This window comes from Plutella xylostella, chromosome 21 (genome assembly GCF_932276165.1).
Source record: "Plutella xylostella chromosome 21, ilPluXylo3.1, whole genome shotgun sequence".
NCBI lineage: Eukaryota > Metazoa > Arthropoda > Insecta > Lepidoptera > Plutellidae > Plutella > Plutella xylostella.
The window spans coordinates 3,856,793-3,881,499 of record NC_064001.1 but is presented as its reverse complement, the minus strand read 5'-3'; the positions used below and the strand labels follow the sequence as shown (position 1 = coordinate 3,881,499).

The 24,707-nt window shown below is 35.9% G+C and overlaps 1 protein-coding gene across 1 annotated transcript; it reads left to right on the top strand.

The window, feature by feature from the left end:
* The first annotated feature begins 1,710 nt into the window (after positions 1-1,710).
* On the top strand, positions 1,711-22,898 carry LOC105390942 (alpha-tocopherol transfer protein-like). The gene is made up of 7 exons (XM_011562320.3): positions 1,711-1,908; positions 5,987-6,087; positions 8,054-8,213; positions 8,918-9,173; positions 17,890-18,000; positions 19,429-19,565; positions 21,955-22,898. Exons 2-7 carry the CDS (start codon positions 5,988-5,990, stop codon positions 22,082-22,084), a joined length of 894 nt encoding a protein of 297 aa, XP_011560622.3. The 5' UTR covers positions 1,711-1,908; position 5,987; the 3' UTR covers positions 22,085-22,898.
* The last annotated feature ends 1,809 nt before the right edge of the window (positions 22,899-24,707 follow it).

Sequence of the window (24,707 nt, the reverse complement as noted above, 5' to 3'; positions counted from 1 at the left end):
AACAAACAGAATAAAAAACAGTAGGCCAAGTCGCCTACGGGGCTAATGCCTCGAATCCATTTATCTTCCGAACCTCATACTTTAGAACTACTGGAGTCATCTGCTATCTATCTTTGGAACTCAAACTTTTACCACTGACCAATAGATGTCGTATCCGAAGCAATTTTCTTAAATAATTTGCCATTTCAATTTTTTCACCTATTTTGGCCACCTCCGGTTTCCTGACACGTTTTTTTGAATCGTTCCAAATGTATGTTTGTTTAAAAGAATCTATGTTTCCTAACTGTAAATACTGTTATTGTTTTGTTGCTTTACATATTGTTTTGATTATTTTATTGAAATAACGTAAGATTCGGACACAATAGTTATGCAATAAAAAATTTATAGGTTTAGCTTTTTTTTTGGGGTAAATGCCTCTGGGCTGATGGGGTTATTGCCTCTATTGCGGCGCAATAGCCCCATTTCCAGGGGTTCTAAACATTTTATGTTATGAGAAATGTATTTTATACACTCACGAGCAATGAAAAAGTTCCAGAGACATTAGCACCAAATTACTCCTAAACGAAAAATACTAGGTTAATGACGCCTTCTGCAATATTGAAGAACATTTAACAGCGTATCAGAATTAACATTCTTAGATTGGTAATCCAACTAAAACGTAAATAATTTGAATATGAATTAAACTAAATGTTAAAAAAAAATTGCGTCATTTGGTGTCGACATTATAAGGTTGTTAACACGGTATATAGAAAATAATCATATAATAAATAATAAATAAAAAAATAGTCATATTAACTGAATGATCCCACTTGTTTTTAAAACTCTAAATAGTTTTGTAATGATTTAAATTCCGTCAGACTCTAAAAATGGTATACTTACTAATTTAAAGTTATGGTTTGATTGCAAATTATAAAAAATATGCCCTTGTATGCTTTTATACTTTATTTGTATTTGTCATGTAAGTATTTATATTTTTTTAAGTCCAATAAAGTATTCATAAATAAAATGTTGAGCACCCCTGGAATCTTGGATGGGGTAAATGCCACTACAAGAAATTAGGGTGTGTAGGCGCCATAGCCCCAAAAATTTTTGATCAACTAATTCTCCTTAACTAAGCGCAGTATTTAGTTTACAAGCTAATAATTAGCTACGTTAATAGTAAATCTATACATTACATCTACTTAAACTTGTAAAAAGCTCTTCCAAGCACACAAAACTAGTGAAAGAGGCATTAGCCCCACTAGGGGTTATTGCGCCTAAAAATCCCATTTTTTGTAGAAACGTCGTTTACACGAAGAAGATTTTTAAAATTCTATAAAATTGCATCAAAATATGAAACTAGATAAAATTTCCTAATATCTATCACAAGTTATAGCTTAATAGGGCGTATAGTCTGTTTGTTATGTTCAAATGAATATGAAAGTCAAAGTATTGTGGCGCAATGGCCCCGGTTGACCTTAACATATACTTATATGCTTAACCTCTTATACCTACCCTTGTCCATATTAGAGGACTATTTTCGTCTGATGAGGTATATAAGAAGAGATTTAGAGTGAATGTAACACGTAGGTACCATATCACTAAAATCCAGAATCTTAAAATAACTATGTGCCCAATGTGCAGTAATCGTCTTTTCTTGATCCCAACGGTACTTACATCGAGCTCTAAGCAATGTGTGCCAAGTAGGCTGACACAACTTGAATCCAAACCTGCGGCAGTCTGCGCGCGCAGGTTCAATGCTCGAAACGTTTTCCGCTGGCGCGCTTTCCAAAATACCGTTCCAATTTTGAATAAGTTTTTTTTTTAAGTTTTGGTTTTCGATTGTTGTTTTGATACATTTTTGTTTTCCGAGATACAGAAACTTTGGACCTTGGAAGTGCTTTGCCTACCTTCTTAATTTTTCATCAAGTGAGTTTGTTTATTTTACTTTGGGTACCAAGGTAAGTAGGAACCATAATAGGAACCTATGTTTTAGCAAATATTCCTTGGTATCTTAGTAATATCTTACATAGATAGGTATGAATACTAATTTAGAAGTATAACCAGCCAATTTTAGGTGGAGGTACATAAACTGTTATGCCGCGCGAGTTCGAATCCTGCGCTGGGCAGATGTACAAAAACTAGTCCACAGATCTTGGATGTGCTCAAAAGAAGGCCCTACTAGGTAAATCGATAAGCGTTGTATATAACACCAGCTAAAATCACCTATGATTTCCCTATAGCGGACTACCTAGAGCGGCATACCTACCGACATAGACGTGTGCGAAATTAACTTATAAGAAGTAGATTACTCGGTAATTAAATACCTAGGGTGGAAATGAATCCGTGATTAATCCCATTGCGGGTCAATATGCAATAGGTCATCATCTTATCGTCAAATCATATTTATTGACACCATTACCTAGACATAGACACATCTTTACAATACTTATATAAAAAACAGTAGGTAGGTAACAGTGGGATAAATATTAATTGAAGTAGTTAGGTATGCAAATAATTTGTTTGAAACTTTCCATCAGCTAGTTAGTTCGCTGATAAAATTTCACTCTTACAGTTTTCCAATATCCTGAACTGAATATCAATTGTTATGGTTTCATAACGCAGATCGATCATGAATAAATTGATCATGATCGCGTGAACTGACTCGCTGATGATGATGATGACACGCTGCAATTGTGTTTTTATTATAATTAGATCTAGGAAGTACCTAATTACTTAATTATGCAAGTATCTCAACGTATATAATAAATAAAAATACGCAATATGAATAAAAAAGAATACAACAAATTAACTCCTAGACAGGAACCTGGTTCTTTATAAACCTACACTACCTACCTATACATATGTGCTTTACAGTAACATAAATAGTTGTGCCTAAGTAGGTACATATTAAAAATTACGTTATCCGTAGCATCTTTTCAAGATACTTAGCTCCTGCAAGCTGAAGTGGCAGTGCTACCTATAGATTTATTATACTCAAATTATGATTTACGTATAATCATAAACTGTAACGTACTAAAATAGATGTTCGCATTGATAAGATTTGTTTACATAGCAGTGGTAAGATCACGGTAAGATCGTTACGAAGTTGTTACCTTCATAAAATGTCAGTCAAAAAATGTGGCACACATTCATCGACTAATTTGTAAACTGGTAAATGTTTTACTTTACGCAATCGTACGTAGGGTTCCACTCAAGTTTCCTTCATAAATAATAAAGGGTTCCGTTTTTAACTTTTGAGATACGGAACCCTATAAACAACACATATCACAAAAAAATCAATGCGAGTAGAGTCTATTTAGGAGGCGCAATGCCTTAAAGATTAATTGAATTCATACGTCTTAGCATAAATAAAGGTTAATATTAATAAAAATATTCCAAGGTTGCACATAATAATATTGATGATATAAATTAACCGTCTTCATAGTAACGTAATAAGAGGATGTAGAGATTCTAGAGTCACGGAAATGTAGGTTTTCCCAACGTTATAAGACCTATGGGAATATTATAGCTATCTGCTAATAAAATTTTGATGGGAGGTATGTACTTAATCAAAAAATAAAAAAATCACTGTGAGAATTCGGTTCTGTATAATTAATATCGATGATCAATGCCTGTGACATCGAAAAATGGATAAAAATAGGTACTTTTTGTATGGACACGATTCTGGATACTTCTTGAGTTTGTTTAGTATTCAAATCATGTCTCCAATTAACCTCGGGAGGGCCTGCATCATGCCTGCATACATAGCAACATGACCTCTATGACAAGGAGTTATTGTGATGATTTGTCATCATGATTCTACACCATTGTTTCATTTTATAACTTTGTACGTAGGTAAAAGTATGTAAGGTTTGAAATGGAAACTGGTGAACACTTACCTAGTCAAAATTAAAGAAAATAATGCTTTATATTAAATAATTATAAATAAATATATAAACAAAAAATCTTGTCAATAAAATAAATGTCACCTAAAAGACTTTTATACATTCACGTTTATTTTTCTTCTACAGTAACCATGAACTTTAAATTATATTTAGCGTGTATACGTGTCCTATCAAGACGTTTAGGCAGATATCGACCAATTTATTGTTTATAATTGATCATTATTCTTATCATTAAAAGACGGATAAGTTCATGTTAACAAAGGAGATGTCTCTCATTCAAAAGGTGCTGTTGTCCTTAATATGGATTCAGTCTTATAAGTATAATAAAAGAACTCAGTGCTTTTATTGTGGAATCAAGTTATACGAAATAATAATAAAAACTGTGCATAGCATAACACATAATATAAAGGTCAAACGTAAAGGTACTTACTTAATTATTGTAATTTAATATGTACCTAACCTATCTGCTACATACCCACTTAAAGCTATAGTAATTTCAGTCAGTTCCTATGCATTATATATGTAAATATCACAGTAAATGAAAACGCTGCAATTTGTCTGGGTAATAGGGGTGCGTATTGCGACGTATAAAAACGAAATGTATAATTTCACATTAATAACGTTCACAACATATAATGAACGTTACGTATAACAACAAAATCTATATTTTCATAAGGTATAAGATTCAATTGGTATATCGTACATTTCATATAATATCAAAATAACTAACACTCACGAGGACTAATATCGATTCGTATAACATACATTACGTATATCAATTAAAATATATACTATACATAATTTTGTATAAAGTTCTTCTCATATCGCATAATCTGTGTTTAATTACCCAACGCCGTCAAACCCCCTAGCACCGAAACCTAAAGATAGGTGCGACGACGAGCAAAGCGAGGAGGAGCGTGTTAGGTGCACATGTTCGTCGAAACCAAAGCGGAGCGCAGCGAAGCGGAGCGGAGCGTCTCCCAACATAGCTTCAATAATAATAATGCTGTGAAAACCCCTAGTACCAAAACCTAAAGATAGGTGCGACGACGAGCATAGCGAGGAGGTGCGTGTTAGGTGCACATGTTCGTCGAAACCAAAGCGGAGCGCAGCGAAGCGGAGCGGAGCGTCTCCCAACATAGCTTCAATAATAATAATGCTGTGAAAACCCCTAGTACCAAAACCTAAAGATAGGTGCGACGACGAGCAAAGCGAGGAGGAGCGTGTTAGGTGCACATGTTCGTTAAAAGCAAAGCGGAGCGCAGCGAAGCGGAGCGGAGCGTCTCCCAACATAGCTCCAATAATAATATATTTTTTTGTTCGTTATACATAATGTTATTATATACGGTGAACAATATATGTTATAAACGTTATATATTTTAATCGATATATCAATTGAAATTATACTTTTTGAACGTTATTCTTTACAAAATTATGTATTTAGTAATTATGCCTTTCGTTTGTTATGCATAGTGATCGTTATACTTAATAAATTTATATCATATGGGCGTATACCTTGTGAATGTTATACCATGCGTTTTTATACCTCGTATTACTTACCCGGGTAATAGAGCTACCTATAAGGTGACCTAAGCTATAGCTATGAGGTCCGAATAAAATAAATGACACTGAATATTAACAACAAACATAGAATACGCTTTTACCAAACTAAGCAACCCAATACTAAACATAGTTATAAGTAATCCATTTAGATAATACCTACTTCTAACTCGTCATGAACATGATATATGTAATGTTAGGAATAATCTTTCAGTAAAAATATGTCTGCACAGTGCACAGTGTACAAATTTGCATGGAGCATAATTATTTACAGGATGTCGAGGATGTTGCTAAAAGGGTATAATTTCCAAAACTCGTAGAACAAAAGTTGTTCAGAATGATCCCCTGAGTCACCCCCTTTCGGCTTAGTATACCCTTTTTGCAACCCTCTGTATAATATACAGGCTGCTGCAAAAGTGATAGGTATAGTAAGCCGAAATAGTGTGGCTCTAGTTTTCGGCTTATCATACCACTTTTAAAACACCTATCTATAATCTTATGTATACGGCCAAGTAAATAAAGTCATTCCTTGCTTTCAGAATGCCGGATCAAGAAGAGATGTGGCAGGCGGAGGGCAGCAAGGAGCTGGCCGCCATCAAGGACTGGCTGAGCAGGCAGCCGCATCTGCCCCATGATGTCGGTAAGTACATGTATACCTACCTTCACTTGTTTATTCATCATCATCATCACATACATATGCTCATAAATGTAATGCCCGAAGGGGTAGTCAGAGGTGTCAATCTTGCGCGTCACCCGCTTTTCCGCTAAACATTTCAGTACTTCAGAGGTAAACAGTAATAACTCCTTTTAAACTTTTTAGGAAAAACATATGTTTTTACCTTATTTAGATCGTTTGGACTTGTTACTATTATCTGAGGCATAAAAAAATTCAGTTCACAAAGGCTTAACCACTAATTCTTAACTCGTGGTATAGAAGTATCACGCACTTTTCCTCTGAGGCAATGTTGCTATAGGTGAATAACATTCACTTTTACCAGATCAACTCGACTGATATACGAGTGCTTAGTACAGTTTTGTATAAAGCTACAGTTAGGATAGAATGGTGGCTGTTATTATAATTAAATCTGACGCTGTGGGTGGTCTTACGGCTTAACACACTTTCTGTTTCAGAAGTCTTTGTAATAACTACGAAACTCTAGTATAGTAGATATCATTTTCTTGCACCTCCTGTGCGTTACAAAGGAAGTAAAGTGCGGTAGAAAATTCTTATAGTGTAGCTTTTGTACACTTACGTTTATATTTATGCAATAAAGTATTAACTATTCATCATCATCATCACGACCCACATATTAACTATTAATATAAGGGTGCTTTTCCACCAGAGATGTGCTATGCTACGATGCTATGGATGCGTTTGATATCCACCAATCATAATTATTGGTGCACATAGCTTAGCACTGGTGGAAACGGATTCAACTAAGATATGTTTTTTGTATGGAATGATGCGTGCTATGGATGTGTGCTATGGATGCGTGCTATGGATATGTGCTATGGACCATCGCGAGTGGTGTAGCTATGGCGCCGCCGCCCCCGTCGTTTCCCTACTATCGATACATAGCATAGCTCGAGATGCGCATCTTTCTCGCACAGCTACTTTGCGGCGGCGCATCTTCGTAGCGCATCTTCCTCGCACAGCTACCTAGCGTAGTATTGGTGGAAACGGTCACATATTTTCGTAGCGTAGATATCACATCTTCGCAGCATAGCTGCATAGCACATCTCTGGTGGAAAAGCACCCTAATATTACTAATACTGAAGTATTGTCACAAATAATATGTTTCCTTTTCACCATTAAAAATATAACTGGGTTCTTTAGTATATATCTTCAAATATAAATCTCAATATTATAAGAAAGCGATTAAATTTATGCACCAACAAGGACCACTTTCCTATTTTTAGAAGTTTGCATATATTCAGAATAATATTATTAACCTGCACGTGTTTTAAACCTGTTATTAGGTCCAGTTTTTATATATTTAATGTTCCACATTTCATCACACAGGTATCCATTCCATTGATTTCCTGTTTGCAGACTACCGAGCACTCAGTTAAAGATAATTTTCTAAATTTATAAATAGCTCTTATTACCAAGATAAGATAATTATAGGTATTAAACAGATCCCAACATAAGTTGTAAATAAATGTATTTACTTAAGTATTTACTTTTAAACGGAAAAAAACTAAGTTATTCCCAAATGCACTATATTTTTATATCTCCGCTTCCATCGTTCTCAACTCAAACCCTTTGAGTATGATTTTATTTATCACTCTTGTAATGTTGTAGCTGTCGTTAATTGCAGGCTGATGATGATGATGTCGAAGAAGTGTAACCGGTTTACTATTACCTAATTTAGCAAACTAAATCGATCCAGAATAACTACAGGGTGTTGCAAAAAGGGTATGCCGAGCCGAAAGGATTACATTTCAAATTTTAATTTCAAACTCGTAGAACAAAAGTTGTTCAGAATGACCCCCTGAGTCAGTGCCTTTCGGCTCATACCTATAAACCCTTTTTGCAACATTCTGTATATTATAACCATGCCAGAAAGATTGTCGTAAATACTAACCAAATCCCCCATTTCCAGAGGAGGTCCTTCTCCGAAGGTTCGTGGTGAGCTGCGGGTTCAACCTGGAGAGGGCCAAGAAGACCATCGACCTGTTCTTCACGATACGGTCCAACGCGCCGGAGCTGTTCCTCAAGAGAGACCCTTGCGCCCCCGAGATACGGCGGGTTTTCGAAATCACGTGAGTTGGACTTTCGACCTTATTTATGGCAACTAAGTTCGTTAATTAGGTCTCGGTTTTTAATATATTTTTTATCGCAATTTGGTACGGCATTAAGCGCAAATCTTTTAACTTGTAGTATATTGCAGTACGTAGTGCCATTTAAATCCGGTTTTTTTAATGTGCGACACATGTAGGTACATGCATTTATCTTAATGTTAGTTTAGGTGCTGGATATTTGAACATTTACAGACTGGTTGTTTGGCCACTAGCCAGCGTCTCCAAACATAGTAAAAGGAATTTCCATGTTTGTCGACTACGTTTTAATGTCTTGACAGTCAACCAAGGACCTTTACAGGATGTTACAGATGTGTTGTGCAAGAGTTGCACAGACAGTGTCACTCGACAGTTGTTATTTTTATTCTAAATCAATAAATTTAACACCCTTAACATTACTCTCAAATTGCGCTTTGAACAGTCACTGGTCCGCAAAATATAGACCTTGGCTCGGTGGTAATAATTTTTTTTATAAACTAAGTCCGTATAAAATGCTAAACTAAAAAATATCTTCCTATCCTTTTAATTTAAATTCAGCAGTTCGAATCAACTTGCAAATTATATCATATTTATAATCAAATTTAGGCCCGTAATTTATGGATTCAACTCCAACACTGATATCTAAAAAAACATGCCTCCCAGCACTAACTTACCCTCACCATCCACAGCGACATGATCCCGCTCCCCAACAAGACAAAAGAGAACTACAAGGTCTTCATATACCGGTTGAACAACCCTGACCTTGACCTCTTCAACTTCGTGGACAGCGTGAAGACATTCTTCATGCTGGCGGACACCCGGCTGACTGAGGACGAGGATATCCCGGCGGGCGAGGTGCCGATATTTGATGCGGCCAATGTGTCCTTGAAGTTCATCGGGAAATTGAACTTGTCGGTGCTTAGGAAATACATGCTGTATACGCAGGTAAGAGTTGTGTGGAAATTTTATGGTTTGTTATTCAAGAATTTGAGTAAGATGATTTCTAAAAAGAAATGTTGTCCGAATCCGATATTACGATTGTTTCAGCTTACTTTTGGAGTAGGTAAAATCAAAATCAAAATCAAAATATTTATTGCAATCAAGTGTACATTAGATCTTCAATATAGGGATGTGCTTAATACTTGATTACCCATATTGGGCACTGCAAAGTGACAGTGTTGTCTGTCCTTATATCTAAAGAAGATAGTTATACTTAGCATTTACAATCTAACTAAAAAAAAAAGAACAATTCAATGTAAACACAATAATAAAACATATAATAAATTTAGATAATCAACTTATTAAGAGAGTACATCATATTTATCTGAACTTTTATATCTTATGTAATCTTGGATCGAGTAGAAGCAACGGTCTAAGAGAAAAGTTTTAAGTCTACTGTGGAATTTTGAGCTATTGGTTTCGGATGTGATTTCTATGGGAAGATTGTTATATATTTTGATAGCCATATAATATGGACTCTCGTTAAGCATTTTTATTCTAGAAGGTGGCAGATAGAGTTTGTTTTTGTTCCTGGTATTAATGTTGTGTGTATCACGAAACTGTTGAAATTTTTCTTTATTTTTAAATACAAAAGTACTGATATCGTATATGTAAATACATGGAAGAGTAAGAATATGTAGTTTTTTGAAATACGGTTTACAGCTTTGTGTATTTTTTATGTGGGATATTATTCGGATGATTTTCTTTTGGATTATAAAAAGTTGGTCTGCATCTACACTATTTCCCCACAGCATGACTCCATATCGGAGCAGGGAGTAAGCGTACGCATAGTACGCCGTCAGAGCCGTGGCGGTATCTGTACTACGGGGTTCCGCTCATCTGGCATAATCTTTATTGACCAAAACTCATTTCGCATAACTCGTATGGTCTAAACTTTTTTGGCCGAACTATCACTTTGCCAAGACTTATGTGGCATAAGGCTCGTTTCGTCTAAAACTCTTTAGGCACAATCTTTAAACACCTAAGTTTCGTTTGGTCAAATTTATGTTCGTCTATGTATAATCTTGTTTCTCCTAATGTTATCTTAATAAATAATATATTAAGTATGTAGTAAATGTACAAATTGTGGTATTTTTCTCCTACATCCCGAAAATCACGATATTGTATGATCAAAAAATCGAAAGTTAACGACCAATATAATTATTACAAACCCCATGTGATCGAAACCTAAAAATAGGTGCGACGACGAGCAAAGCGAGGAGGAGCGTGTTAGGTGCACATGTTCATCAAAACCAAAGCGGAGCGCAGCGAAGCGGAGCGGAGCGTTTTCCAAACAGCGGGAACAATACAAGGCACCAGTTTGCGCTATGTAGGGAGACGCTCCGTCAAAGTTAAATAATAATAATAATAATAATAAACTTTTTATTTCAGCAAAAGCCATATTTTGTTAGTAACAATTAAACTTAACCTATGTTAGTGAAATAAAAAGACAATCTTAGGACTACATAAACAAAAAATATTAGATATTACTATTTACAAGCTTATATAAAAGTATTTACAATTTCCCCAATACCCTATTCACCCAATGCTTCAATATGCTACCATCCGTTCTTCCTGCAATGACCTCTAGCATGCCGTTGGTGCTGGCGCGCACCCTGTACATGAGCGACGCTACCTTTTTGCGCATAATTGCATGGAAGCCATCAGTATGTGCTTCCGCAAACATACCGGATGCACTGCAGTGGCGAGGCAGCCCCAACAACATCCTAAAGGCATTGTTATATTGAACTCGCAGAGCGCTGAGAGCCTTTTGCGTATATTTGACCCACAGGCTGCCCGTGTAAAAACATTGACAATAGGATTTGAAAAGTGTAATTTTTACTTCACGTGAGCATCTAGCAAACCTGCGGGCCAACATATTCGCGCGGGCTGCCAGCGCCCTGCGCTCCCGTTCAATATCATCATCATCATGCAGGTCTTCATTGACAATATGCCCGAGGTACTTAAAGCTAGATACCCTTTTCAACGGCTGACCATACAATTTTATGGGTATATTGAATGCAGTAGCCTTATTTCTAGTTTTAAAAACCATAAGCTCGCTTTTTTTAACATTATATAATAGGCCATGCGTAAGAGCATACCTCTCACAAATGTTCAGTAGCCTGCTCAGTCCGTTGATTGAAGGGCTCAGCAGAACCATGTCATCTGCGTAACTGATGTTATTCATGCTCTTACCATCCACATAGCATCCTGCATGTGTTCTGCTGAGCTCATCAATCAGGCTGTCAACATAAACATTGAACAGTAAAGGGGAAGATAACCCACCCTGTCTCACCCCACAGTCAAGCTTGTACCTATCAGAATGCTCTGTACCCCATCGAACCTTATTCATTTGGTTTTGGTACCAAAATCTTAAGATGTGTACTACCTCGTGAGGCACATTAAGCTCTCTACATTTCTCCCACAGGATATCATAGGACACCAGATCAAAGGCCTTTGATAAATCTAAAAAACAAGCAAATACACTTGTTTTTCTATCTGTATAATATTTGACGGTGTGCTTGAGGGCCAGTATCGCAGTCTTAGTGGAGAGTCCGGGTCTGAACCCAAACTGCGCATCGTGGAGCTTTATATACCTACTAAGCTGGCCCTCAATCAAACCGTCAAATACTTTGGCTACTATTGTAGCTAGAGATATTGGTCTATAATTACTTATACTAGATATGTCACCAGTCTTATTTTTAATAACTGGGACTAAAATGGTCTCTATCATATCCTGTGGGAGGTAGCTATGGCTAATACATAAATTATAAAACATATACAATATCCTTGGGAGGTGAGCACCAGCATTTTGTAGGTGCTCTATACTTAGACCATCATGGCCTGGAGATTTACCTCGGGTCATGTGTTTTAAAGCCAAACGAATATTATTACTTTGTATAAACCTATGCCATAGCATTATTAGGCTATTCAAGATTTGGCCATACCATTATTAGGCTAAACAATGTTATGCGAAATAACTTTTTACTAAACGAGATTTATGCCATATGATTTTCGGCGTAACGAGACTTTGACCAAACGTTACTATGCAAAACGAGATGAGGCAAAAAAATCTTATGCCAAAAAAGGTAGAACCGTACTACGTTCTATTTGATACAATGCATATATGAATTGCGATAGTTTGGATTTAATTTTATGAATATGACTCTTCCAATTTAGGTGAGTGTCTATATTGATGCCTAGTAGACAGAATGAATTTGTTGTGTCAATGTTTGTATTTTTTATTTGTAAGTTAATGTCTAAATTAGGTTTTTGGTAAGATCTGAATTGTATTATTTTAGTTTTTTTATAATTTATATTAAGGTTGTGGTCTTGAAGCCAATTTTCAACAGTTTCAAAGCAATCTTGTAATTTTTTCTCATAGTTTTCATTTTTATTACATTTTACTAGGATAGACAGATCATCAGCAAATAATACCGATACCGAGTTATCTTTATCTAAGCATTTTGGGAGGTCATTTACATAAATTAAAAATAATACGCAACCTAGTACGCTTCCCTGAGGTATAGAATTAGTTAGTTGTATCTCCTTTGATTTAATATTTTCTATAACATTTGTTTCTTTATTAAATTTTTCGATTTGTACTATTTGCTTTCTGTTTTTTAGATATGATTCAAACCATTTGTAAGATGGGCCACGAATCCCAGAGCCATAAAGTTTTGAAAGAAGAATGTTATACGACACTGTGTCATAGGCTTTTGACATATCTAAGAGTATTCCTAAAGCATATTTTTTATCATTAATGTATGAAAGGGCTGTTTGAATGTATTTGAAGACGGCGTGGGTTGTTGATCTATTTTGTCTAAATCCATTTTGACTATCATCGAATATCATATATTTTTCAAAAAAAGTGTACATTCGATTTGACATTGCTTTTTCAAACACCTTTGAAAAAGGTAGGATGGCTATAGGTCTGTATTGGTTTGGAATGGTTTCATCCCCGTTTTTATGGACTGGTTTGACTAGGGATATTTTTAGTAAGTTAGGAAATTCTCCTGTTTCAAAACTTTGGTTTATTAATATAGAAAGAGGGTATGTAAGTTCGTTTATGCATGTTTTTAATAAGGTTGGTGGTATATCATCAATACCATAACTATGTTTGTTTTTTAGGTTTTTTATAATATTGTACACTTCTTTTGGTGTAACGGGTTGTAGGAACAAGGAGCAGTTGGGCGGCTGCACTACAGGGCGGCCGCGGGCTGCGGGGGATTCGGTGCTCTTAGTTAGGTAACATACCTAACTAAGAGCTCCGAATACTGATGAGTGGTAACTAGATAACTATAGGACCATTTTGATACACAAATTATACAATGCACATATATATCTACGAAGGCTATGCCGTTACACGTACTTCGATTAAACCCGAAGTTTAATCCGTAAGCGTGATTCAACGCGCTTGCGCGTTGAACTCTTTTCTATGAGAAATATATGTCTGTTTCTATAAAATTTTATGAACTCGTCAATAAATTTTGAAATCAAAAGTAAGGTTGTTTTGAAAGTTATTATTAAATAAATAATTCTGCAAGGTCTTTTATTTAGGCTTTTGCTAGGTGTTTTTACGCAAAAGGTTATTCAAACGATCATCAGTTTTTTAAAATAAAATGTATGTCTATAAATATGTATTGTATACAGGGTGTCCCAAAAGTCAACGTCATCCCTTAAAGGGCTGATAGGTCAGCTCATGAGAAGCCAGAATATCACAATATGACCTTAGTAAAAACTCGATAATTTTCGAGATATTGACACTTTTATAAATTTCCTGAAAATCGACACCTTGGATCAGTTTTTTGCGTGCCGCCGGTACAAAAATCCATATTGTTAGAATTTGTTTGGTGTTGCATCACCCTGTATAGCCCTGCTATTGATCGCAGTCAAAAAAAAATATCAAGTAATGCTGTATGTTTAAAAAAACACGGTTTTCAAAGTCATAAAAGGTAATCGTATTTTTTTATAATCAACTTTGACTCTACATACTGTAAAAAAAATATACCACGCAAACCTGGCACCTTATTTGAAAAGATTGCTCATTTAATGCAGTTTCCAAAATGGTATGAAACGTTGCTATTGTTTCAATTAACAAAAAAGTTATTGCTATTTTAGTACAAAACGACCTCGATGTAAAATTGTTTGAAGGAAATTTATCTGACTGAATTTATTAAGGGTAAGTCATGTTGGAATGAGTAAAAGTGAAATAGGTCACCACCTATGCCACGGCTGACCCCACCGGGTCAGCCGTGGCAACATAGATGACGCAAAAATAGCTAAGAAAAAACTTACCAAACTCTTATAAAACATATTTAGCGTTTTTTACACCTTATTTAAAAAAAAAACAAACATTTATTGACTTTTATTTTCATTTCTCAAAATTATAACACCACATTATTATATTAAGTACATAATCAGCAAAAAATAATACTCATTAATGGTCATAATCATAATTTTGAGAGTTTGGTTTTGTTTAACAATAACTTTAAAATAAATAACAAGTAATTAGAGGTAATGTTAATGACAAACTGATCTGTCCCTTTTTTGGATACTGTGGGTGTACAATGTACATGTGTAAGCGTTTTACTTGTACAATATCACACATTAGCACTACTCAGGAATGTACGTTACCATGCGCTACATTTATGGGGAATGTGGAGTTGCTATAGTCCACTTTTTTCGAGAAAGATACTCAAAATGTGTTTTTTTATTAACTGTGACAACGTTGTCTCTTTTCCCACTCCCGGCCACACCACCTATTTTACTTTTACTCATTCCAACATGACTTACCCTTAATAAATTCAGTCAGATAAATTTCCTTCAAACAATTTTACATCGAGGTCGTTTTGTACTAAAATAGCAATAACTTTTTTGTTAATTGAAACAATAGCAACGTTTCATACTATTTTGGAAACTGCATTAAATGAGCAATCTTTTCAAATAAGGTGCCAGGTTTGCGTGGTATATTTTTTTTACAGTATGTAGAGTCAAAGTTGTTTATAAAAAAATGCGATTACCTTTTATGACTTTGAAAACCGTGTTTTTTTAAACATACAGCATTACTCGATATTTTTTTTGACTGCGATCAATAGCAGGGCTATACAGGGTGATGCAACACCAAACAAATTCTAACAATATGGATTTTTGTACCGGCGGCACGCAAAAAACTGATCCAAGGTGTCGATTTTCAGCAAATTTATAAAAGTGTCAATATCTCGAAAATTATCGAGTTTTTACTAAGGTCATATTGTGATATTCTGGCCTCTCATGAGCTGACCTATCAGCCCTTTAAGGGATGACGTTGACTTTTGGGACACTGTATAGCCAGGTAGCTGTGGGGTAACGAGACTAACGAGTCTTACGCATGTCAGATGAGCACCAAATAACATTAGTTACAGTAACATGCAATAGTTAACTTTACCAATAAGTTGTGTCGAATTTTGTAAAGATTACACAATATGGGCCTTTAACCCATGACCGGCACTAAACGAACGCTTTGCAATCTCGTGTAGGAAAAGTTTGTTACGACCACGCACATTAACAAAAAAATATTCATAAATGATATTTTTATGTAGGTATATTGAATTACGCACATACCAAAGTATTTACCAAGAATATGGGGGCTATTATGAAGTATTAATTTATAGTATTTATAAACTACTTACCAAGTTATATTGACCTGAAAACGGTAGGTAGGTACACCTAGATCAATATGTCTGCATGACCTTTGTAGACCAATCATGAATCGAGGACCGTAATTAAGAACAAGCAGGTATATAGGCTGCTTTGTTTTATAACTTGACCTTATTTTCAATTCACTCAGATTAATACACTCACGGGCAATGAAAAAGTTCCATTGAGAAAATCACCAAATTACTCCTAAACGGAATAAATAACTTAATGACGCCTTCTGTAATATTTAAGTACATTAAACGGAGCATCAACATATTAGCAACTATACACGTAAATATTTAGTTCAAATTTCCTATTAAATGTTTAAAAATTTGGGCCAAATTGGTGTCTTTATATTTATAGTGTATATTTTATAATAATAATAATAATCAATGATTTGCCACTTGTATAGTGAAAAAACTGAAAAAATCCACAAATGAAGAGGTGTTGTGAACATTTTTTTTATTTTAACGATTTGAGGTTTTTCATATCTATTTAATTATTCTAAAAACAACAATTTCCCAAACAGATTTTCCATGAGGCAACTATTAAAAATTACAACAGTACTTTCGAAACTCTTGTCGTAGGTATATGTGATCAATGTTTGTAGTATTGCTACACTAAGAAAGGGTCGACGCACTCATATAGGTACATAATAATAATATGTAATATGCAACTAATTGATTGAATAGTCAATAGTACCTTACGGCATTGAATAATATTTGAGGTCTAGTGAATTACAAATGAAGTTATATTCTAGAACAGGTTTTATACTTTATTTTCTTGATGGTACTATGAACCTATAGCGAACCACATAATTATATCCATAATATTCAATCCTCTTGATCAAAACACAATCATTACTCATCATAACAATGCAATAGCATGTCACACTTAACGCATAATAACGTGGTTACGTGGCACGTAATAGCAGAAGAGGCTATAATTTATTCCTTCACTGCCACGGCCGAGGGGGCAATCTAGTGATTACAGATATCCGTGATCATGAACCTTTCAATCATATTAGGGCCAGTTTCACACGTGAGTAAATCCACCTAACGATGGACTTTAAATCCTACTGAACCAAAACTCAGCCAATCACAGCGCTGCGTTCTATACACAAGTTCTGCTTGCCTGGAGGTTCTCAGCTGTGAAATTGGTAGGTATAGGTTTACGTAAAATCACTGTAATTCATGACATAACTAATCGAAGCAGGTTTGGAAAACACATTTATTTTTTGGTTCATAAATTGTGCAGCAATGCACCTCTGCCTACCCCGCAAGGGAGTACAGTAGTACAAGGCGTGAGTGCGTGTGTGTGTTTAAATTGTAAAAATACAAGCTCAATGCATTCGCTTAAAATTTTAGTTTGCGGCCACGTGATCAATGTTATCAAATAAAAAAAAACGTGTCTCCGTCGAAATCATTAAAATACAATTGTGCTTATGTTACTTTTAACTATTTATAGAGTTCATTAGTTTGACGACCGCTATCAAAGTTATAATAATTACAGTTTCTTAGATCATCGTCTTAGAACAGTTTATTGTAAAGATGTTTTTTTAAATAGGTAACTTTACGATAGGATTTAATTATCTATCATTACAATTACATATCATTTTCAAACAAAACTTATAATTTTGTCTTTCCTAATTATAGATATAAAATTTAATTGAACACCAAATAAAAACTACAACAACACAAAATACTTTCACATTAGAAAAAACCTCCACGTATGTACCTACATGGAGGCAATTTTTTATGTGAACTTACCGTCGATACAGGTCAATGGTCCAACCCTACCTCCTACCCGAAAATGACACTCCTATACTGATCCACTTTTTTATGAACCAAGCATAGGTAAATTTTGTTCAATGTGATTTCCCATAATAAAATTTACTTATTTAGTAAAAGTGTACATTGACCTGCCAACGGGAACATCTCAACTCAGCCTTGTGCGACAATGAGCACGTATGTTTTGTTTCCAGGAGGCCATCCCGATCCGGCTGAAGCAAGTGCACGTGATCAACGCGCCCGCCTACATCGGCAAGATCTTCGCCATCTGCAAGCCCTTCCTCAAGACAGAGGTCTCCAAGCTTGTAAGTATACCATTATATACCTACTATTATACCATACATGTATTTGTATACATATTACCAACTAAAGTCTGTTTTTTAATCTCAGATACTAAATTGAAAGATTCAACGGTTCATCAACAGTCGTTTGTCCCGCGATTAAGTGACGTATCGTTCTATTGCCGGGACAATTAACTGTTGATGAACCGCTCAGAATCCGTCTTATCGACGCGCGAGTAGGCAGTACATAATATATTTTGTATCATTGTATCGTGTGGCGCACCCTAGGTGGTCAATCTGATCTGGATGGTTAATTCTTTCACCACCCTACGCTATTGTTTGAGTGAAAAATACAGTTTTTTTTTAGGTCATCATTATTGTAATAGGTTAACTAAGTCACGACCGGACGTGGCTTTCCTCAGGACAGATCAACTGTCTGCTGAATATGAATAAACAAACGGAGGTAAGGCAAAATGTTGATGCAACCACCAGTTTTTGTTTCACACTTATTCCATGGTCAATGTAATTGATACTTCGCATAACCTGTTAAATAATTTAACAAACATTATATAATTTGATTATCAAGGTTCTAGAATAAATTTGAATAATATGATGTACATATTTATAAATAGAAATCCTATAATGTTCTCCCATTCAACCGATTTACAGAAACCCTAGTAAAAATCTGAATGCTTTACTTTATTATTTATAAAAGCTACCTTATCTCAAATGACTTATGCAACGAATGTTGAGGGCATTGCAATGCGCGTTGCACAGATCTGTGCCAAATACTGCAATGCTCGCGCTCCTGGCGGGTTACTTTAACTTGCCAAAAAAACGAACAAAGGAAAGTTTATACCATCGGTACGTTTAATGCAACGAGATACAGTCGTGGTTAGCGCAGCAGCGAATCGTAACTTAGTTTTTTGTAACCTAAAGTGACCCCCCTGGACCGAAGTGGTTGGGGCAGTTTGCTGCACATTGCTCCATTTCTCTATCAAGTTACTAGCCGGCATTCTTGTAAGCGGTTATTAATGTTATTAAACCCTGTGGTAATCCTAAATGGGCCAATTTAATCATTTACAACTTACAACTGATGTTGTGTAAAAATTATAAGCGCAACTTTGTCTTCGGATACCTATGCAAAAAGTTAAGGCGAGATATACGCAGAAATAGCGCCGCTAGTTGAAAAAAAACACAAAAATTCCGTTTGAAAGTGTTTTTCTAAAAACTGCCAAGGCCGCCCCCTTTTCATGCTAGTTAAAATATGTAGAACCTAGTTCCTAATCCTTGATGACTGGAATCTAAAAGATGAACTGAAAATCGCTAATGACAGCCGTTTCCGGCGGTACCTTCTTCAACTTCTACATTCCAGGCCGGGCGCCGCCGTCGCTCCACCCGTCGCAAGTTTCGTACCATTGACTCGACTGAAACCATTATCTCCATTTCCAGATAAAGTTCCACGTGCCCGACTCGGAGTCCCTGTACTCGGACGTCCCGCGCGCGCTGCTGCCGGCCGAGTACGGCGGCCAGGCCGGCCCCGTCGCCGCCATCAAGAGCCACTGGGTCAAGCGCATGGAGGCACGACGGTGAGGACACGGCTTATATACCTACTTACATGTCTAAGGAACTGACTCCACAGCACGGGTTTCTTATCGACTATAGCGCTGCTATCACTTATAGCGTGTTTCACCAATAACGCTGTATTTGAAGGAAATGACTCCACAGCACGGGTTTCTTATCGACTATAGCGCTGCTATCGCTTATAGCGTGTTTCACCAATCACGCTGTATTTATCGCGAATCACCAGCGCATGGACGATGCATAAGGAACTGAATCCGCGGCACGGGTTGTTTATCGACTTCAATAAACGCTTTTATAGCGCGTTTCCCAATCACAGCGCTGTATTTATCGCGAATCGGAATATAGTGACTTAGTTATATGGATGTTGATAAAGAATCCGTGCAGCGGGGACTAGAAGGATATGATAAAGTTCCACGTGCCCAACTCGGACACCCTGTACTCGGACGTCCCGCGCGCGCTGCTGCCGGCCGAGTACGGCGGCCAGGCCGGCCCCGTCGCCGCCATCAAGAGCCACTGGGTCAAGCGCATGGAGGCACGACGGTGAGGACTAGACTCATGTACTTACATGTTTAAGGAACTCATATATTTCTAAGCTTAGCTATATATACCTATAGATATACAAACATATGAATGAGTAATTCTCAGTTGATACGACACTCGAGGAGGCTCCTTCCGTGTACTAGGACGTATTAACTGAGCTTATACTTCTTACATACTGAAAAAGATCAGCAATGGCTCGCAGTTGTCTGTTAGATGTAGGTGGATGTAGGGTTCTCCCATGTGCCATAATTACTCTGTTTTGACATCCTGGTCTCAAGGCGTTCCACCACGGATTAGAGGTCGTCCCACGCAAACGTCGTTTTCCAGTCTCAATTCGAAAACTCGTCTACCAAAACGAACAAGTATTGGAAGATATGACTGGCGCATTAACAAGTGATAACATAATTTAATATCTACTCCGAACCATAAGTGGTACTCGCCTAAACATAGAGTAAATCTAGCATGTAACAATACAAATGAATAATATATTGTGTTTTAATTGATTAAAAAGTATGTTTCGATAAGTATACTTAATCGGCATGATAATTGACCTACTTGCACACGACGAGAGCGTGAAGCAGCACAGTTATACGCGTCTGGGTCAAAATTGGCCTTAACATATTATAAACATCCGACTTTTTATGTCAATGGTGAAAGGTGTGCAAAAAACTCGCAGTTAATATTATACGTGAGTACGTTAAAATGGATGGTTTACCATAATGTGAAAAGCCAGAGATCTAATTAGGTGTGTTTATGATTTAAAGTTTTATATGTACCAGCAGGCCTGAGGTTAATTAGTAAGTATACGGTAACATTTCAGCAGTAAAATGGTATACCTACACGAAAGCAGCCGCTCCAAGTGACTCTTCTTCATATAGGTATATGTAGCAGTACTAGTAGCTGACAACTGACTGCGGCTAATTATTTCATCACAGTCAAAGACGATTCAGCGTTACATATTGTCACCTACACGCTAAGAAAAAGTAGCAAAACGGTCAGTATTACGATCCGTCTACTATTTGAAATTGCCTTAATATCGTTTTCATTTGTAATAAATATTTTTTTACATAACTGTGTCACTCATAAGCTTGAAAAGTTGTTTTTCTGCTCTGTGCTCTTAAATCTAGAACCTTTGAAGGGCGCATGAATAATTAATTACCTAATCTAAGTGGATCAGTGCTTCTACCTGCATGTTTTATTCAGTCCTACATACGGACAGACATTGACAATCAAGACGAGGCTGCTTCGAATACGGATTAGATAATAATGATTGAATAAGTATATCAAATAGTAATGCTTATGCATGTAAAAGGCATTGATTAAAAATTACTGCGCTGTACTCAATGCCATCCAGAAACTCATACACATCCACTACAATACAGGGTGTTGCAAAAAGGGTATACTAAGCCGAAACCTACATGTGCAGCATGGTATATCTAAGCCCGAAACTGAAATCAGAATTTGAAAATTCGCAAAAAAAAAAATTCACTTTCCATAGAAACTTTGTTGGTCACGTGACTTTTTACTATGGAAAAAAAAAAAAATTCGCGAATTTCCAAATTCTGATTTCAGTTTCGGGCTTAGATATACCATGCTGCACATGTAGGTTTCGGCTTAGTATACCAATTTTGCAACACCCTGTATACTTACATACTTAATGAGTAAAAATTCGGTGAATAAATGTGTATAAACTACTATCAAGGAACATAAGTACTTCTCTAATGGCTACTATTGAAGCTGATCATACAATAAATACGATATAACACAACTCTCTCTTTACTTTTCCTCACTCTCTGTACATACCTTCTTATTCTTACTTCAATTATTAACCACCCCCCCTTTCCTTATCCCCAGGTCGTGGTTCCTTGAGAACGACCAGCGCTGGAAGGTAACTGAAAAGCTGCGTTCATCCGCGCACAGCGACGCGCGCGCTGAAAAACTGAAGGACGTGCCCGGATCCTTCCGCGCTCTGGCTCTAGACTGATGTGTTGTACACTCATAAACCCTTGTTACAACTGCCAAGTAGAGTAGCCGAGACAGTTGTTGTTGTTGTTGTTGTTGACGAGTTCATTGGTCGAGGGTCGACCGAGGATACTGTCTGGCCACTCTACACGGTAGGTGTAACAAGGGTAATAGAACGAACTGTAGTTAACAAGAGGCTTGTAAGCGTCATCGTGATACTTGAACAGTTGAAGTTCAAAGTTAAGACGGAAAGTTAAAATTCCGGTATCATGATTCGATGACACTTGCAAGCCTTCAAAAGCTGACAGACTATTCTATGAATTGGAGTTGGAGGTTAGTGTGTAAGAGTAGAATACAGTGGAAGATTGATAGTAAAAAAAAACCCACGAGCGTTACCTATGTATATATTTTATATAACCCTTTGTGGATTATAATATCTATAACACCTTGTGTAAACAGAAGGATATATTATGTGCTGTTTACTACCAATATTTATAAAAAAGGCTGCTGATGACAGGGTATTGCGATGCATAGGCGGAGGCCTATGTCCGGTACTGGAATTTTACAGGCTGATAAAGATGATGATGTTTAAAAATACGTTTGGGTAATGACAGGGGTCGTAGCGGTTCGTAGCACAAATAGTTTGTCGTACAAAAGAATTCAACGACGTAAGTTCTAGCTAGGTGGTAACTGTTTTGTTTAATGCGATATACGACATGTATTTTTGAAAATGTTAGCATTGTTTCAAAAAATTTACCTATATATTTTTTAATTTCAAACTCTAAATATTTATTTTTGATAAGATTTAATGATAAGAATGTTTTGTGATTTTTTCCTTATTTTAATAAGGGTTAGTGTGTAGAAAGAAATTATTTTTTTTATTTAAATTTAAATAAGGTTAGGGTTATCATAATTATAATTCCGTAATCAATAAGATAAAATAAAATAAACAAATCACTATTGTATATTTTCAATGTTCCATATTTAATTTTGAATATATTAAAAACGAGTATACTTACTGCATGTGAAATATTTTTATTTTCTATGAAATTGATCCATATATTTCAAGGCCTAGTCGCCGTGTTGTACTTAAAACAAAGATTTCGGTAAAATATGAACAAACATTGGTATCGATTCTGAAGGGCACATTCTAATTTTAACGCTGTCAAAAAACGCTTACATTCTCTCTAAAATTATTTGGCATTCTGAAGGCACCGTTTAGGTCCAAAATTAGAGACGTCACTTTAAATTTTGAATCTGACAGCGTTAAAACTATTCAACTTAGGTTAGATGGTCGAATTGGTATTCTGAAGGTGCCATTTTTAGCGCTGTCAACTTAAAATTAGCAACTTCCTTCCTAAATTTAAAAGGGGTCTAAACAGGTGCCCGCTAAAATTATACTAAAATTTCTAAAAGTAAATCCGTGAAATATATGGGAAATTGCTGTTGTAGGTGCATAAATATGGATTTAACTTAGAGCTGATGTGTTGTTTAAGCATGTAAAGCTAATTGCAACGACGCTTACTTATTATTTTTGGTGAAACTACGATGTGAAAGTGACTCTGTTTCGTCATATTATTATTTCTGATCTTTGGACTGAATGAATGAAAAACGTGTTACTGACAAGGTAGACATGAACCGGGTTGCTTAAAAACAACTTAAGTTATTGTTTTAGATCTAATAAATTAATCAACACACCTACCGATTTACTTCAGGAATTACACTAGCCCTAACACCTCGGCTTTCCTCTTCCAAACGGACCGGCTCAACAACATACATGAGGAACACCTTAACTCACCTACCTGTGTACCTATCTAACTCTCTACTTACCCCTTTCAACTTGTAAGAATATTTTACTTAAAGTGTTCTCTACGTAGCTCAAATATTTAACTACCTATTTTGTTACAGGAAAAAACAAGTTATACCTAGGTTACCTTTTATCTGAAAAATATGCCTGACTTTAAGAAACTATATACTCACTACTATATACTTTTTATGAAAGAAGAAATAAATTTTATGGACGTAAAACTTTATTTGGGTGAATAACACACACAACAGAAACTGGTTGAGTAATTTTTCTGACACCAATATACACAATTGCTTGATTTCATTTCTGTATCTTATTTCCATTATCCTTCCAGTTAGTAGGTAGGTAACTAGGTGGACCGATGGTAGTTTTAGTATTGTTGTCCCAGAGAGGAATTAATATCTTGTATCCAGCGTTTCATGTTTAGTTTATGGGTGTGGTTGATTTTTCATTTTCTTTGTTGTTGTCACTGAAAAATAAAGTAAGTATAGGTAAGTTGTATGGATAGTTGACAGAGTAAGCTTATCCTTATAGGTATTACACAAAACTACACAAAACTACACACCTATTTACACAAAACTTTAAATATTAGAAACGAAAACACTAGAACACAAACATAAGTAACCAGATAGTTAGTAAGGTTACTTAGATTTTACGTAGGTTACTTCCTAAAATAATTCGTAAACTTGCACACAAGCACCTTATCGATTTTACAATTGAATACTGCAAACACAAACATATTAATTTATAATAGATGTTTGTTTTGTATTGTAAAGACTTAACAAAAATACCTACTTTTAAAAAATAGCGGCAAACTTTTCGGCGAAAAATTCAATAT

Bases quoted from the DNA above. Each gene is read 5' to 3' on its own strand.
- LOC105390942 (XM_011562320.3), top strand. From the start codon at position 5,988: ATGCCGGATCAAGAAGAGATGTGGCAGGCGGAGGGCAGCAAGGAGCTG. The intron at 9,174-17,889 runs GTAAGAGTTGTG...TTTTGTTTCCAG, and splicing joins AATACATGCTGTATACGCAG to GAGGCCATCCCGATCCGGCT. The intron at 18,001-19,428 runs GTAAGTATACCA...CTCCATTTCCAG, and splicing joins AGACAGAGGTCTCCAAGCTT to ATAAAGTTCCACGTGCCCGA.